Source organism: Aphelocoma coerulescens, chromosome 1, assembly GCF_041296385.1.
Source record: "Aphelocoma coerulescens isolate FSJ_1873_10779 chromosome 1, UR_Acoe_1.0, whole genome shotgun sequence".
Taxonomy (NCBI): Eukaryota; Metazoa; Chordata; class Aves; order Passeriformes; family Corvidae; genus Aphelocoma; species Aphelocoma coerulescens.
The window spans coordinates 63,906,036-63,924,109 of record NC_091013.1 but is presented as its reverse complement, the minus strand read 5'-3'; the positions used below and the strand labels follow the sequence as shown (position 1 = coordinate 63,924,109).

At 37.0% G+C, this 18,074-nt stretch overlaps 1 protein-coding gene across 8 annotated transcripts in view; it reads left to right on the top strand.

The window, feature by feature from the left end:
* The window catches only part of TSC22D1 (TSC22 domain family member 1), a 93,650-nt gene that overhangs the window by 13,063 nt on the left and 62,513 nt on the right, over positions 1 to 18,074 (top strand). The window contains exons 3-4 of one of the 8 annotated variants that reach the window (XM_069010206.1): positions 6,671 to 6,731; positions 7,225 to 7,304. The exons of 6 other annotated variants lie outside the window; for them this stretch is intronic. In XM_069010206.1, the coding sequence (XP_068866307.1) occupies positions 6,671 to 6,731; positions 7,225 to 7,287 (124 nt within the window). In that variant the 3' untranslated portion in view covers positions 7,288 to 7,304. Of the gene's footprint in view, positions 1 to 6,670; positions 6,762 to 7,224; positions 7,305 to 18,074 lie in introns of those variants that run through there. One more of the 8 variants, XM_069010199.1, reaches the window with a different exon arrangement.

The following is an 18,074-nucleotide window of genomic DNA, read 5'->3' as shown; positions in this document are numbered from 1 at the left end:
GTCAACTTGTGCATGCTATTAATTGTCATTCTCCCTTGATGCCACTTTCAGTAGAGGATTCTCAGACTATAAGAATATATGAAATCTGTCAAGGAAGGATTTGATAGTAATAATTAGTTTATATTCAGCATTATGGTTTGTTTATGTTATAAGCTGTTCAGTGAAGAATCTTGACCTAGCCTTAACTTGATATGTCTACTGAACATCTTGATTAATTTGTTTTTGAAATCCTTTATTCTAAAATTCTTAATGCTCCTTATCTGTATGCATGCATATGAGAACATATAAGCCTTTTTTTTAATAAAACAACCCAAAACAAACCTGCTGGTGAAAGAATGAGCAATTGCTGCTTTTACAGTCTCATTTCTTGCAGTCTTACAAAATAAAACCAAGTGAAAATAAAATAAAAAGAATCATGAGTTAATGACTATGTACTTTAAGTGCTTGTTAAATAATTTACTGTAGCACCCAAATGAATTCAAGGTATAAATGTACCTCTTTAATCTGTTGAATGAGGTTATTATGTTAAAAATGGATCAGCATATTGCACTGCCAAGTGTTTCTTTAGTAGGCCTAATATCCCAAATTGGGTGAAATGTCAAATTACTCATAAATGCTCAGGGATTGGTGTAGGATGTGCATGTGCCTCCATGTTATTTTTTTCCTTTCCAAGTGTATGAGACTCCTTCCAGTTCTGTAATTGCTTGTGAAAAAGAGGAGTTTCTGAGCCTGTATTTGATTGGAGAGAGAAGAGGGAGGGTAGAAGGTGTGAAAGAAATGTGTTCATGATGCTGGTTTTGGTTTTCTTCTTTCTTTCTGGTTGGGAAAGGGATTTTAATTTTTGAAATCCTGTCAGGCATGCAACGTGTCAGTCAAGTATATGCAGTTGTTGGCAATACAGCCTCTTCCTATTTATGGGATAGTAGCTAAAAGGCCTAGTTGTGAATTGGTGCTTTGCTTTGCTGGCTGCTTTGTAACAAAGAGCAGAAAAGATAATCTTGAAGGACTTGGTGCCTGATGGCTGTACAACTTCTGAAGTGATTTTAAGACAGTGATGCTTTAAAGCAGGCAAAATTCTAAATGTTTTTAGTGGTTTATGGAAAAACAGAGTAGCAAAGCAGGATAATAATCTGTGTGTGTTCTACTGGAGGTGTACTCTGTTAGTAATGAAGTGCATCATCTCTGGAATACTGCTGCACTGAAAATTGTTTGAGCTGCCATTTCACCTTGAAGGCATGGGTCAGCCTCTTCAGGAGGTCTCATTGACTGCCCTTGGAGATCTGTAGTCCTGCTTAGTGTTGGAGGTAGTGACGAAACTGAGGAATCTTGTTATTTCACTGTAATTTAACATGTAAATGGAAGATAATGATTTGCATCAAGATACCTTCAGCTTCTAGAGTACTGTGATCTGTGGAAGGGGAAAAAGAAATACTAACATGTTATAGCACACAGTTGTGGTTATCTTCACTTTCTGCATTTGTCTGACCATCAGAATCCAGTGTGGAATCTTTAACATGCAGGTTTTACTGTCCAAATTCTTAAAATATTTAGAACAGGTTTTTTTAATTCCTGAGAAGTTGTTGGATAAAAATGTTTTCTCTGAAAAAGTTCTCCAAAGAATTTTGTAAAGTACGTTGAAATTGTATGAAGTATATGTATTTTCAAATAGAGGATTGTCTTGATAAATACTGATATTTAAGTGTTTAAGCAAGGCATGTAATCCTCCCTCTTAATACTTTTTATCTGGGGAGATGTTTAAAAAAATCTGTTTGTTTTTTAAAAAAAAAAAAACTATTTAAAAACATCTCCTCCTGTTTGAACCTCTGAACATAATAGACTAAGCCGTTCTTAATATTTCAGAAACAAGTAAATTTTATAAGTATCTAAAATGTTCTAATCATTTTTATATTGTAAGAACAACAATAAAGAACAAAAAACCACCCAAGCCCTGGGATATCTTTTTGCTAAAGGATGAAGTTTGCATAATATGTTAGAGAGAAGATAAGTCAGATCAATATAAGAGCCATGCAGTTATCCTAAATTCCAGACATCCATCCTTTTAGTTTGGCTTTAAAATCCTATGGTTTTGTGAATTTACAGGTATTCTTCAAAAATACCTTCTTGAAGTTGCTGTCAGGTAGCTCTGGATTAGGTGTGTAGCCTTTGTGAATGCCGACAAATCTTCTCATGCTTTTGTTACTGTGAGCCCTAGAGTCACACATATTGCATTCATCAAACGATAATGCCATGTGGCTGTGCACAATTTGGCATAGGCAGCTTGGCAGGTCTTGTGAGGTCTGTGCTCACAATTGGTCAAGTATAAGTTTTGGTTGTCTGTAGCACATTGTAATATGCATATGTGGAGCTTCTGTAAATTATATGCTAGAAGTTCTTAATGCATTTTCTACTAAAAACTTCAATTTTCTTGGATACCATTCTTAAAAAATGTAACTATAATATGAAAAATCATATTACATGAAACAAATATTTTCGGTAGCATTTTATATCCTAAATTATATACTCTAACCCAAGGTATACATTTATAATGAAGTTATTAAAATGGTTTGTTCCAGTGCAGAATTGTTCAAGCATATGGGTAACCTTCTTTAAAGATTTTTTTCTCATCTATTGCATGTTTTTCACCACTGATTTATGTTGTCTACTTCTAATGAAGAGGCAAGATTTAGAAACAGTTGTTTCAGAAATCATGAGATTGATGGAAAGATCTGCATTTTCTTTCAGAAGTAAGAGAGTTAAAAGAAGTAACTATCATTGGTAGTCTCCTCTCCCTAACATGAGCACAAGAGAAATGTCCCAAAAAAATAATTGCTGGGAAAAGTTGGCCTTTTTTTTCATGAAAGAAGATCCAGCCATGTCTGAATACTACTTATAGTGTCTGTCAGTGAATGTGACTAGTTTCTGTGGGATTCTTAAGTGGTGAGCATAGGGTTGTTTTTAATCTCAACCTGGTAAGAAATGGTTTGAAATACTGTGTTTGAAGAGATGTGCAATTTTTTCTGGTGAAGTAAGAAATTTTTTTGTCTAAGTGTTGATGCGGTGGATTTTACTAAGATGGCACAGATAGGAAACGTGAAAATTAGGACTTTTTGGTTCTGGCTGTTTTGAAAATTAAAACTGAATAGAAGGTGTGTTTGAAACATGGCAGTGAACACCTGAAATGTCAGTGTGGCTGCTGTTGACTTGGTAGATTGATTTTCTTGGAGGATGATCAATTGAGTAATTGATAAGAGTAATAGAAAAAAGAGATGCTGAAGAGGATGCTCAATAAGAGCCCTTTGAGGTGAAGAACTTGGAAGTCCTGGATTGAGGTTTGCCTTTTGGAGCACTTTGGTGTATAGATTCCAGACCTTTACCTACTAGAACCTTTTGAACCTTTACCTAGCAGAAAGGTGTCTAGAAATGTATGTGTGTCTGTTACCTTCAGTATAATTTCTTGGGAAGGGAGTAGAAGAGTTTGTACTCTTAATGGCTCATGGCCAGATGGCCACTGCCATAGGAAGAAGTGGCTAGTGGAGAAGCATTTGGCCAGCTGGAGTGGGTTTTGTGGAGTCTGGCTGGTATGACTGAGTGTTGTGGAGTGCCGTATGTCCTTGGAAGTGACTGCTTTAATTGATGCTTAACTGTTGAGGCCAAGACCATCCAAATGTATAAGCAATAGAAGCAATTGTTTGATGTTGTCATTTCCTAGGTTAGCATGTTCTACGTGTGTACAAATTGCATTTTAGGATTTCATAGTGTATTTGCTTGTTGTGAAATGTTTGTATTTTAGCTTCATTGTATTGCTCTGCTTACCTGCTGAAGTACAGGCTTCAGAACTTCATTCTCCTCCTTTCCTGATAATGTTGGCAAAATGCAACACTTGCCAAGCTAGGTTATGCTGCATGAACTAATGCATCCTGGTTCCAAGTCTGGAATGATGTCTTAGAGTTCTTCTGCTTCAGCATTATGTCCTGTGCTTTTTCCATTTGTCCAGTTTGGTTTAGCATCTGCTGTTCTTTGCTTGAGGACTCCTGATGAATGGTAAATACTTGGGTTCAGGAAAGCGAGGCTTCTGTTGGTGAGTCTGAAGAGCAGAAGCAATAAAAGGGAGTAAGGAAAAGAATGTTATGAGCAATTAACTAAAGTTGGTGTGCTGCTAATTCCTCGTCAGACTGTGGGAAGACCTCCATTTGTGTTATTTTCCCTTCTTTGTGTTATCAGAAAGTCATTCTTACTGAACCAGAAGTCCTTTGTATTGTCCTTGTAGACGAGGTTTGCTTGCTCCAAACATTTGGTGCCCATAGGAAGTGGAGCCAATGTCAGGGTCACTGGCTTTCCTTTTCTCTTGCGTCACACGTATATTCTCCTAGTACAATGGAGTGTCTTAGCCTGGTCATTTTTGCCTTTCTGAAGATTTTTTACTCTCATCCACTATTACTATGGTAAATTAATATGTTTAAGAGTTCAGATTTCTTGCCAAATATGCCAGAAGGGTCATTTGGTTTTGGTGTGGACAGCTATAAAGCCCAGAATGTCCATCTTGTAAATTAAGAAGGTACTTTAACTTGGTTCTTTGAAAACAAAAAGCTGCTGTTGCTGAGGCCTGTCCTACAACATCTCAAAATTGAGTTGTATTTTTCCTAAATGACAAAAGATAATCTAAAGGGATTAGAAGGAATTCAAAATGAAACAACCAAGTAATACCTAAACCAAGAAATAAATCTCTAAAGCTCAATGATAAACCTACGTCAGACTTCTGATTGAGACAATGACTCATAAGGAGCCTTAAAGCTATGATAGCATATTCACTTTTTTGTGCTTTAAATTATAAATGAGGACTAGTTTAGATCATGATCTAGACTGTATGTGCCCTCAAACAACTTGGGAACATGAGGCTGTGGGTAAAACTGCCTTGGCTAATATTTAGAAGGATTTTGTCTGTGAAGCTCATTGCCCCAAGATCCTATAGAGACCTGGAGGAAAAAATGTATATATCTCCTACATAAGCATACATATACAACATAGAATTGTAATAGTACATGGAAAATGGGAATACTTTTGGCTTCAGTTTCTAGCACTACATGTAGATAATTAGGGGAAGCAAGTACATCTTTTGAGAGAGGTGACAGTAGAGGCTACAGCATATCTTTTTCAGTGATTTTTGGAGTACTTGGTGCTGGCAACTACTAAATGCAGGATACTGCTCCATACTTTCTCATTCACAATCAGAAATAAATTAAAACTTGAAGTTCTTTTTATTTCAACTTTATTAAGTATCACTGAAATATGAGGGCTGGAGAGAAAACTCATTGAGTTAAATGGAAAAACAGCAGTACAGAGGGTGGCCATACATACCCTTGACTGTTCACAGGATCACAGAATATGCTGAGTTGGAAGGGAGCCCCAAGGACCATTGAGTGCAGCTCCTGGCCCTGCACAGCACTGTCCCCAAGAGTCACACCATGTGCCTGAGAGCATTGTGGAAATGCTCCTTGGTCTCTGTCAGGCTTGGTGCTGTGACCACTTCCCTGGGGAGCCCATTCCAGTGCCCAACCACCCTCTGGGTGAAGAACCTTTTCCTGATATCCAACCTAAACCTCCCCTGACACGACCTCAGGCCATTGCCTCAGGTCCTGTCAGTGGTCACCAGAGTGAAGAGATCAGTGCCTGCCCCTCCTCTTCCCCTCACAAGGAAGTTGTAACTGCAGTGAGGTCTCCCCTCAGTCTCCTTCAGGCAGAACAGACCAAGTGACCTCAGCCACTGCTGATACGGCTTCCTCTCAAGGCCCTCCACCATCCTCATGGCCCTTCTTTGGACTGTTGATTATAGAAGTGTGAGTGATGGCAAGTGATTGTGGTTGGTGTCATGGTTACAAAAGGTATCTGGGATACAATGGTGTGTTCTTGAATTTATGGAGTAACAAAAGTTTAGAGGTTGTTGCAGGTTTAAAGTAGGGCAAAGTGTAACAACTACCCTGCTCTTTCAAGGCATAGACCAGAAATTAAGATGTTATTTGAGTAGAAGCAAGATATTTATGGTTTCATTAAGCACAAAAACACTTATTCGCAATTATTATTTTTCAGGAAGCTGTTCTTGTGCTTGAAAAATGTAATGGTCAGCACAGCAATGGCTCAAAATAGCATTTGGGATGCTATAGCACTGGCATTAGAGCCTCATTGGCAAACATCCAAGAGGCCTGTAAAAGAAGAAAATGCTTTCCATGTTAAAGCTTCAAAAACTTCTGTTTAAATTTAATTTATTTTAAATTTTCATTTCTTTAAGTTTAAATTTTCTAAAGTTTTCAGATTATATGCCTATTTAATAAAATACTTGAGAATGAGCTTAAAGTCCTGTAAAAACGCACTAGGTAGCAAGAATTCTTGTTAGCAGCACAAAATAATTAAATTGATTATAGGAGTGCATGTAGGGTAGGTATCTACTAAGAATTACTCACACTGTACAGGGTCAAGTGGTCACACATACCAGTGAGATAAAAAGAAACAGTTTCAGTAGTTGGATTTTTCTGTTCTCCCTGCTTGTGTATTTTTTAGATTCTTAGCTGCATGTCAGGTTACACTGTAGGCCTTTCTAGGTCAGTTCTTCTTTCTAAACATACAAGTAGGTTTAGTGGTTACATGATGGAATTGAGGTATGTTTGTCCTTTTGCAGGACACTGCCAGTACCAGAGGGAGGAGTGGCCTTTAGCAGCCTCTTTCTCTGCTTTTCCCAGGTACTCTCGGTAGCTACATCCTGCCGTGGGGTAAGAAAGATGCCTCCTGTTGTAAAAACCCCTCTTAGAGTGTCTGTGGGTAACTCTTAGCTGTTGCTAATGAATAAATAGGCAAATAGCAAGCCTTTAATATTACAGGTTCTCAGTTGTACTGCTTCCTGGAAAGGACTCGGAATAAAAGATGGTAAATGCTTCCTGTGCTTCCATGTGTAATTGTATTGGGTAAATGGTGTTACCGAAGTTGAGCTGAACTGTCTTCACAGTAAAAAAAAAGAGCGAAATGGACATTTTAGGTTGATTACTGTCTGGTCATATTTGCCAGCAGGGCACTAGGAGTTACTTTTTAAAAATGTGTTACCAGGGCTCTGAGATCTGGCATAAGTTTTAAAAACATGCCCTCATCACAGTGCTCCTTTTTCAAATGTTTTAAGTACTTAACGTAGAGGAGGAATTTGACTTTATGCTACTAATAAACACTGAGCACATTTTCCAGGACTTTGGAGTTGCTGGCATATCTGATTGTCTGCTGATCAGGAAGCACATCAGAGGTCACTAAACCCTAAAGGAGACAAGTAATCTGCTTGGAGGTTTGGGTTTTTTTCTGACTTTATTTATAAATAAACTTCTAGTTTGAAATACGTTGAGAATAACTTTCTTTTCATTGTGCTGTATTTTTGTTTTAATCCATCCAACAGCAGAGGAGAATGTTTGTCTTGTCCAGTATGTGGAAATGAGTGTTGTGCTTCGACAAGACCTGAACTTGTTCCCCCAAAGGGTACCATTTTGGGAAGGACTTGGGTCAAAACCTGGGGTTAAGACAAGGCACAGGTACTGGATCTGCCATTTCTCTCCAGCTAAATATTAGTATTCTTTGATCTACAGCATCTGTTCCAGAATGCTACTTCAGAGGCTGGAGCAGTCTGCAGGCTTTTCAGGGGTTATACTTGGTGTTTGGAGAGGATGTTTGATTAGGTTTTAAAGTGGAGGGTACTGTGGGTTATACAGAAATAATGCAGTGATATTGCAAGTTAACAGTAAAAAGAGTAATAAATTTAGAAATGCAGGAAGTCTGTTGATCTTGTTTTAAATATAAAAAGTTTGGCAAAAATTAAACTTTTTTGTAAAAATTAATTGCAGTTATTAAAGTCAACAAATAACCCTAGTTTGTATTTACTTATAGAAAAATGTTACTTCAAATATTCTGCTTGCTGGCACATGAGGTAACCTTGGAGGGAGTTACTGAAAATACAAAATTCAAACCCCAGCGTGATATACTCTAGGTCTTCACATAGCATATAACTAATGTGTGAGGCCAGTTAGCAAATGGGGTTTTGCTTAGTATTAGTGTCTTGGTGTGAATTTCTAGTCTTAATCCAGTTTTTTCTGTCTATAACCTATTTTATGTAGTAAGTTCATCTGTAGTATCTTTCCATAGCTGTAGTGAAGCGTCTTAAATATGAAATTAGAATATGCTAAATAACACGTGTCTAAAATAGGATTAGCCATGCGTTCTATTTATACTTCAACTACTGTTCAGGAAATTTTTCTTCCTCATGCTGGATAGTCATTTGCATCATATTATTGTTTGGGTGATGTTGTGGTGTGCTGTGTTTGTGGAATCACTGAAGTGATGAATTACTTGTTCAGTAGGTTTTGAGTATCTTAAACTTCTCAGAAAATAGGTGCAGAATTACTGAAAGTGGAATAAAATACCCATAAGGGAATAATGACTAAAATTCTTATTATGTTAGTCCTTACCACGTGGCACATCTTGCTCATGTATACTGGAAGAGGCACAGACATGAGCATTTTACATTCTTGGAAGAAAAACTGCTAGAGATTGAGGAGGGTGGTGCAATTATATGTGTAAACTACTTGTGTGGCTTTACTCTTAAGATAATGTACCTTATCCTCTCTAATGTAACTTTGTTGATATGTCTGTAAAGCATCCTAGGAGAAAGGGGTCTGAGGAAGTTGTGACTTTATTGATCTGTGATTTTTGGACTTGTTCTGTATGATGAAAGAGACAGCAGTTTGTATATGGCTGAGCAATGCATGGCCTCTGAAGCTCAGGAGTAGAAGCTTGACTCCAGGGGAAGACCGTGCTCATGAAGGTGGTTAAGTAGCCAACCTACAGGATAAAGACGGGGTGCTGATAATCAAGACTAAAAAGAGTATGATTCTGAAAAGGAAATCTTCATGTGGGGAATGTTTATAAACACTGGTGGGCAAGAAGGGGCAGGTAGGAAGATAAAGTCAAGGCTGTAAGTATATTCTCTTCCTCCAGATACTACTCTCTAACACTAAGTGCTGTTTGAGCCTTTATTTTAAGCTGCTATACTGGGTAGGTATATGTAAGTAGACTGGCTAGCATATTTCAGAAACACTTTCCACACTGTCACTGACTAGAATATTGTGCTGAACTTAAAAGTGTTAATCTTGCCTTTTTATCTTCCATGTTTATGGTACTGTGGAAATGTTTAAGATATGCATGTGAGAAATGTCTGTGTATGTGCTGCTTCCTGGATGCAACAGGACATCCAGGATGATGTGATGTGATCCAGGCTTGTGATGAACAGTCCAACAGTGTAAGGGACTTAACTGCTCTGAACTAGCCATGTATTTCTGTAGAGCAGTGGCTGCTGGGTTGGATAAGTTTGTAAATCTAATTAGTCTAATAACTTAGTGCCAGAAATTTTAATAGGTGCCTTTTGCAAAACCTTCTATTATGCAATCAGTTTGGATTTCAGCATAAGTGTTTGAAGTATGCAGTATTGGGTAATAGGCTTTGGAGATGGATGGAATTCTATTTCTGCTGGATGAGGACTTTATAAGCTAAGGTGCTCCTGATACTCTCTTCTTTTTTTTAGTTACTCAGAACCAAGAATTGTATTTACTGTTTTGCCTTTGAAAAGAATTGTCACTGCTGTTTGTGCTTTGGAAACATTCATGCTCTTTTTATTAGGGGTTTGAGACTAGTGGAATAAAATGATGAAAGGGATTGCTGAGTTTCTAGTATTGCCAAGTTTAGATAGTTAGGTTTGTTAATTGATGTGGATTAAATAGTTTTAAAAATTGTATACCAATCTGGTACTGCAGTTCTTTTAGCTAAAAAAAAAAACAAAAAAAACCACAAAACAAAAACATGTAAGGAGAATAAGGATGAACGCAAAGCTCAGAGGAAAAAATAAGCCAGAACAGCTCAGTGCATAATTTGTGCTATGTAAATTGCTTTGAAATTGGTGACCACTGGTTGTCAGTGCCCTTAAAAAATGCAAAAGGGAATAGAAAAGCTTGCATGTTATGTAGATCTTGACTGAAAAGCTTGTTATTCATCCCAGTGTGTCTCTTACTTTAAAAAAAATAAACTGCTAAAATCCAGAAGCTTTAGGAGTTATTGGATGGAAGAGAATAGGTGTAGAAATTCAGTGATTGTGTTTATCAATAAATGTATTATTTGTTGGAATATGAGATTGAAAAGCAAATATTTTTGCATTGTTTGAAATTCATATGGAGTATGTGACCTGTTCTAAGGGCTGTGGGACCTGATTCAGATATTTGTGTCATGCTGATTTTCTGTTCTGGTTTGGATGATCCCCCATGTTATTTAAGGTTTTTGGATGTTGCACAAATGAATCTTACATTGCATTCCAGCATCAAAACAAGCTGTTAAATTATTTTATTTGTACTAATAGTTTTTGTCCTTTAGGGGTTAATGTAATCAGTTCAAATAATTAGCTATGTAATAGAAAGCGTACTTATTAATTAATAAATCCCATTAAACCTGAGGCTTAATGCATGGAATTCCATCTGAAGCATGATGAACAAATATTTTCCTTAACTTTTTAATGGATACTTGATCATTCTTGCAGTCCTAGATAGATCTAGGAAAAGCATTCTTAAGATACTTGTATGTGATTAGTTATTTCTGTGCTGTATCTAGGCAGCATGAATTTCAAAGCTTCTGACAAATGCCTATTATTTCTAGATATTTGGAGCCCATTTTTCCCTGGAGGAAAAGAAATAGTGATGTAGCCAGAGAAGAATTTTCTCTTGGAATTTACTCATAGCTGTCTAAAAGTTCATTGAGATTCAATATTACAACTGCTTATCAGTGGTTTTTTTTTGTCAGAATTACTCTCTAAGCAACATTAGCAAGACAGAGGGAAATGTGAATTGGTTGACACAGAACAGATTATATTTGTTCTTTGAACTTCATCTATCTCTTGTAGCAATGAAATTCAAAAATAGGAATCTAGATACCTTCCTTGAGGATTTTGATTTCTCATAACTTTGACTTTTGAGTAGTTGTTGAAGCTATTTATATATTTAAGGTTTTTATTAATGTAAGTTCAGTTGAAGACGCATATGTACTTCAAGAGATTTTATTGAAGTCACTGGGGTTGCACGTTGTGTTGTATCTCTTCTAATGTATTTGCAGTATAGTGTATTCTTTATCATTAATGTGGCCATTAGTTTATGAAAACTAGAAGAGATGTCAGCTTAAAAAAAGTCTTTGTTTAAAACCTTATTTTATAATACATAATATAGAAATGTAACGTGAAATACCCAGGAAAGTTTCAGTCTTTGGTCCAGTTTAAATAATTCACTGTCTTTAGTGGTTCCCAAGTAACTCTGTGTTTACTTGACAATTAGGGAGGAGCAATTTTGTCTCATTAATTCTTCTTATGGATTTAAGTTAATATAACTCAACACTTAAATGCTGCAATAACAAACTCAACCGACCAAAAAAATCCCTCATGCTAATATTCATGCTTCTAGAGTGGTTATGTTACTTGCTTTCTTGCTCTTTTGGCTTATTTAGTAGTCTTGCTATGTGCTTTCTTCAAACCCGTGTGTCCCAAAGCATCCTGATGAAAATCTCTTGAAGTCAATCAAAATAGTGTCCCTGAACATTACTTGCTGTCTTTGTGCTTTTTGGAACTCGCTGTTTGAAGCTTCTGTGTCTGTTCACACTTTGTTTTTTTCATGTCTTTTGGTGTTTCCTAGGTCTTGCAGATAGATGGAAGAAAATTCACACGTTTCCTGTAGCTGTCTCTTTGCTCTTCAGTTTCAAAACAAGTAGTTATAAATAAAAAATACAGTTATTGCACTGTATCAGTTGGATAAGAATTTAACATCTTCACTAAATGTTTTACACTCTTGAAATTAAGGCTTTAGGATCGAAAGCATTTTATGAGATACCTTAATTCTGCTGTATATAAGTTTTTAGTAACAAATCAATTATAGACAGTTCCTGACAGTGCAGGCATGGTATATGCCTGGAAGAGATTGTTGGCAAGTAGAGAAAGGCTTCCCCTAAATTGGGAAATACCAAATTGTGACACATGTGTAAACAAGAAAGTTTACTGATTTGATAATCAGGTGTCAGAATGATATGTTAAATAGTTACCTAATAGGCTGATGGCACATTGTGCATCACTGAATGTTTGATAGTTCTTGTAAAGAAAAAGCCTGTTTTTCCAAAAAGTAGTACACAGGTCTCTAAAATGAAGCTTCCGTTTCTTATAAGGAAGTACCACTGTTACTCACTTTTGAAAAAATAGGCAGGAAGAGAGAAAGGTGGTCCAGTCCACCAGTTGCTAGCCCTGTTTCTGCATCTCAGAAGTTGGCCCACTGGAACATCTTGCAGTGTATTCTTTTGTAGCTGCTTTCTGCTAGCTGACCCTGCTGTAAGCAGTGGGGTTTGGACTAGGTGGTCTCCAGAGATCCCTTCCAGCCTCAGCTAGTTGGTGATCCTGTGAGAAATTCAGTATTCTTCTATACATTTTTCTTTTAAACTGTATTACTTACAAAGCCAGGAGATAAGATACTTGTTTGGTGATTCTATTTTTTTTTTTTTTAATGAACATAGAAATTGGGACCAATTGGATTGTAAATTGGTGGTGCTTCACTAAAACAGATAATGTTCTTCCTCAGTCACAGAACTGAAACCAGAAACCTTAAGTATCTTAGGTTGATGTATGGACTGCAAACCAGAGTTTTATTAATCCTCTTGAGTTTGCAGTTAATTATTAGTTTTCTAGAACACCTTTAACTTATTCCTGACACACACCTCTATTTTATTTTGATTTTTTTCTCCGCTCCCCTTGGAACATTTTTCATGAAACTTTATATAGGTACTGATGTAAATTCCAGTGCTGCCTTGTTTCAAACAGATTACTTCCTTCCTAAGGTCCCTTTACCTTTCTCTGTTTGCTGTCTGTACCTTTGCCTTTCTCCCTGACCTGATTTATTTAAAGGCTTCGGATGGGATGTTTTGGGAAGGTGAAAGGAAAGATGGTGTGGTGAATTCACTGTAGTATTTTGTCTCTCAAGCCCATGGTTGTGGTGCTGTTTATTATCCATATTTAGTTTATTCTAATACATTATACAATTGTAAGTTTAACTTAAAAGTAGCGAGTTACAGGAAGTTACAGAATTTGTGTTTTATGTAACACAAATAATAAAAAAAAGTTTGCCATCATAACACATAATATATGAAACTATGTGTTATGGTGAACATTAATTTTTAATGAATTTACTACACTGTAGTTTGAGAGAGAGAACATCTAGCTTTCTTTAAAATTTCTAGAAGGACCATGAAAAAACTTACTGTTCCTTCTGCAATCTGTAACTAATGCTTGCCTGTTTTACCCTTTGTTGGGTTATAGCCATATCATGTCCCCTTCTCTGGCTCCTACAGTCTTGGAATCTACAGTGCTATTGGCAAAGCTGTTATGAGCTCAAACTGTTGGGATTGAGGGATTTTTAATTTTGTTATGCGTATTTTTGGGGAGATGCCTAAGGAATGAGAGTCTTGGTTTTGTTCCCATGTTTGAATTCCTTTTCACTGGTATTTGTAGAAGGGAACAGAAACTTGAAGTAAAGAGTTGTGAAGTTTGACAGATTATGGCAGAGAATCTGCTGTTGTCTGTCAGCAGTTCCACTTTTTGTGGTACACTGTTAACCCGTTGCTTTGGGCAGCAGCCTACAAGCTTTTGGACAGCTGACAGCTTGTGCAGGTCCAATATTCCTTCCAGAGGAAGTAGCAGCTGGGTAGGCGGGATTATCACACAAGGGGAGAGACATCCATTGTACTTGTTGTGCGCATCTCTAACTCTCAAGGGTTCCCTAGGCCTAATGAGGTACTTCAGATTTACTGTTTCTGGATATTCTAGCACTGGACAGTTTCTGTTCATCACGATCTCATTTTGTGTCTTCTGATCTGGTAGAGAATGTGGCATAAATGCATGATGGAGTGAAAGTGACATGCTTGGACTGTTGTTAGACCAGTAATTCAGAACTTGTTAGGTCTTTGTGTGGGTTTACTTTGGCCAGTAAGCAGACCGGAGTGAGTGTGTTGGAGCCAAGGAAATGGAATATGCTTTTGAACCATTGTTCAGGTTTATTCAAACTGTTCTTTTCCTGTTTGCTGAATTGCTGATTGACTTTGGTAGATAACTTGAGGGAAAACAAAGGTGGAAGAATTGGCAGCTGCATGTCCCTCTTCAAATGCCCTATTGTGAACCTGTTGATTATCTTTTCATGAACTTCTGTGAAACTTTGAAAAAGCTTGGATGTTGAGAATTAAAAGAAACAGGAGAGGGAGGTATTGGTAAGTCTGTCTTCCCTTTGCCAGGTTCTGTATTTTGGGGACTGATGGTTTCATCATGACAACAGTACTTACACAAATGCTAAATGTGTTTTCCCATTGTGTGTTTTTAAGATATATTTGTGTTATGGCTGACAAACTGCTACTGTTGCAGATGTCATCCTGAATGTGCCTTGGTGAAAAGAAAAGCAAGTCTAAGCATCAAGTCAGCATGAGAAACAAACCAATAATTCTAGCTTTCTAATTGTTAAATTACCTGACAAATCAGACGCTAAAATGTTTTCTGAGGTTGTAAACTACCTGAAAATTGTAGGAAGGCACTTCTTTAGGTACGCAGCATAGGAACTGGGGAAGACTCAGCAAAACTGACTAAAGGATTCTGTTGAATTTCTACTACAGCCTTAGACTGAGATTTCCCAAATTCTTATTTTCAGCTAGCCTTTTAGGTGAGCGTTTTTTAATGTTGAGCTCTTTCTGAGAGAGTATGGCACTACCTTTCATGAATGTTTCATAAGTGTGGTTTTGCTTCTTTGGAAATATTTTGAAGTTTGGTTTGTGTTAGGTGAAACAAAAATATGGTCATGTGTAGTTCTATTGTACTTTTGACTTAACTGCTGCATTCCTTTTTTTTTTTAAACAGGTTTATTTTTCTAATAAAACTGCTTGAGTTATAGTTGATTCTTGATTTCATGCTGTCTCTTGGATCTAACACAGGCTAGTCTCCCTTAATATTTTTCTAAAATGCACTTGTGCTGGTGGTCTCAAAAGAAGAATGCTCCTGAAACTGGAACAAGGATTCTTCAAACTGGGCACTCAAAACCATTTGCAGTTGGAGAAGATACTCAAAACATTTGTCAGTACTTTGGTTGGTTGAGGAAGAGATTTTTAAAATGTTGGGTACATAAAAACTGGGAACTTAATGTTCTTCTCTCCCAATACAAGCAATTAAAACTAGTGTGGGAAAGAACAATATTAATTATATCTATTGCAAAATATCCTTGACAGGGCCTAATCTCTTCTAAGTACTTGATTGCCAGCTCTGGTAAGTGCTAATGTGTTCACTGATGATCCCAAAAAAATGCATGTAGAAATTCAGAATTAAAAATACATGAAAGTTATGAGCTGTAAATTCAGCTGATCAGGCTCTTTCAAATACAGCACAAATAAATGTGTATTGGTTGGAAATTTTAAAGACTGAAAGCTGTCTTTTTGAGAAACCCCCTGCTTTGATTGTTCAAACTTTGATGCAATCTGATTTTTTTAAACGTCCACTGTAAATTCTTGTGCCTTTTTTCGTTTGTTTTATTGGGTGCCTCGGTCAGAAAAGTTTTGGTTTCAGGGTACTTGTGATGCTTTTTAAATTTTTTTTTTTGTACAGTGTTGCCAAATGTTTTATAATGTCCTTCATTCAACCTAAAATAGCAACATGGAAGTAATAACAAAAAATGTTTTGCCAGCTTTATGTATTACTTAGGATAGATTTTAACATTAGCTCTCTTGTCAAGCATAGCAGTCACTGCTCCTTATTAATATTCTCACCAGTAGATACTGTTTTGTGATATTAGAATGGTTCTTAAATATTTGGCAAATAAGATGGCATTGAGCAACTTGCATTGGAGTAGTGTTTAAAAATGAAATAAAAACCATATAGACTTGCATCAGACCATGAAAGAAGCTGAATTCTACTTAAAAATAGTGTGGCTGATGCAATAGTCAGGCTAACGTTGAAGCCTGAGTTGTTATACCCATAACACTGACTCCAGTCCTGACAGTGGCTTCATAAATAAGTTAATGCTTCAAGAGCATTGCATTCAGTGGAGTTCAATCCAGTCAGTGGCTCTGCTGCAGGAGTAGTGTAGGATGTAGGAACTAGCCTTGAAAGATTTTATGTCCAAGTATGTTTGCCCCCTGGGTATTTTTGTTTAATATTTGAGAAACAAACAAAAAGTTCCATGAGTACTGGAATTCAAAAAACTGTGTGTGTGACTTTCGGGGGTTTCTGTCAAAAGTCTCGTTGACTGTGGCACTGCAGTTACCCTTTTCCTATTGCCATGCTGCTCTTCCCTTTGCCCCTAGTATTTTTGTTCTTCTTGTATCTCTTTCGTGTGTTCCCCCTTGTAGTTTCCCTTTTGTTTTGTGTGTTATGGCTTGCTGACTGTCTGAAAAGAAACCCTGTGGGGGCTGCTGCTCTCTCCACTTGGGGTGTACTACCTGGATAGCTGGTGGTTGTCCATCAGAATGATGAGTAATGTTGGGAATGCCTCTTGCTGTTCCTTGCCTTGTACTTGTGGAGGAAGAAATAGGGCCATGCTCTCCATAGGTCTATTCTTCTGTTCTTTGAGGTGAGACATTGGATTTAAAATGAACAGTGACTTCAAAAGTGGTTTTGTGGGGAATGTGCAGCAGAAATACCTTTTTTCTTACATTATTTTGGGTTTCTTTTGTTTTTAAACACCCAGTCAGAATTGTGATTGAGCTGTGTATAGTGGGCAGTAATCTTGTTGAGTATGAGAGGTTTATTATTGCAAACCATTTAAATGTAATAACTAGAAATTTGCAAGTCCATGAAGTTACAGACTGTGTGTAAATGAAATAAATCTCTATTAACTTTGTCCATTCTAATCAAACATGGAGATGAGTTAATTGTTACACTAGCTATGAGCCCTCTTTTCCTGTAACTTGCGGGTTTCTGTGTTTGCTGGTAGCTCCAATTCTGAAACAGATTATTAAGTTTGTTTGAATTTGGCTTCCTCATGGTAACTCTGGTTCCTCCCTTTGAATTGTGTACTTTGCCTGGGCCACGGGGAGATGGATTACTGATGTCCATAGTGTCATGTTTTTACATCAGACTAACTTTGGATTCACTACATATTCATGCTTCAAATGAATGAGTAGTGGTAGTTTGAATCTGCCTTAAGATAATTGGAAAACAGGGTAGCCAGATGATTCTGGCTTTTCTGATTGCAAGCTGCTGCACAGGCATAGTTTTTTTACATTATTATTTAGGAGACTGCTCAGAATAAGCAATTGCTCTGATGTAAGTTGTGAAGAAGAGGAAAGGAAGATGTGTTAATGCATGCTGGGGAACAGAGTGGGGAAAAAAGATGGATTGGTAGTGTGTAAGAAGAACGTTAAGGTTTACATTTTGTCTCTTAACTTTTCCTTTAAAATACTTAAGTTTTGTCACTAATGTCTTTTACCACTGTTACTAAGTTGCAGTTAGATCACAGAGCTGTAGAATGATTTGTGTTGCAAGAGACCTTAAAGATAATCTAGTTCCAATGCCTGTCATATATTTGCATACATTTTTTTTAGTCTGTACTTAGTATTGTTTTGCTGTGGTTAAAGAACTCTAGATATAGTGGAGTTCAAAAATCTGTGCTATCCAGTTAATGATTCATTTCCTTAAAGGCCAAGGTTATCATGGTGAAATTATTGGCTCTTTGAGAACAGTTTGCCACATGCTCCTAACAGGTGATCAAGTGATTCCACTGGAGTTGTGGAGCTGTACCCTTCCTCATGTCTTCCCCTGCCCCAGTGCTCTCTGCCCCAGCTTTGGAGATGGAAAGCATCTTCCAAGTAACTTTTTAAATGCAGAATATGTTTTATTGCACATTATTGTAATTAACTGTACTAACTATGAAAGCAAATTATTACTTGACTGTGGTTGTGAGCGACTTGGTATTTTAGTGCTCTTTGGTTTTTCTGTGGCACCTCTTTTTTCTGTC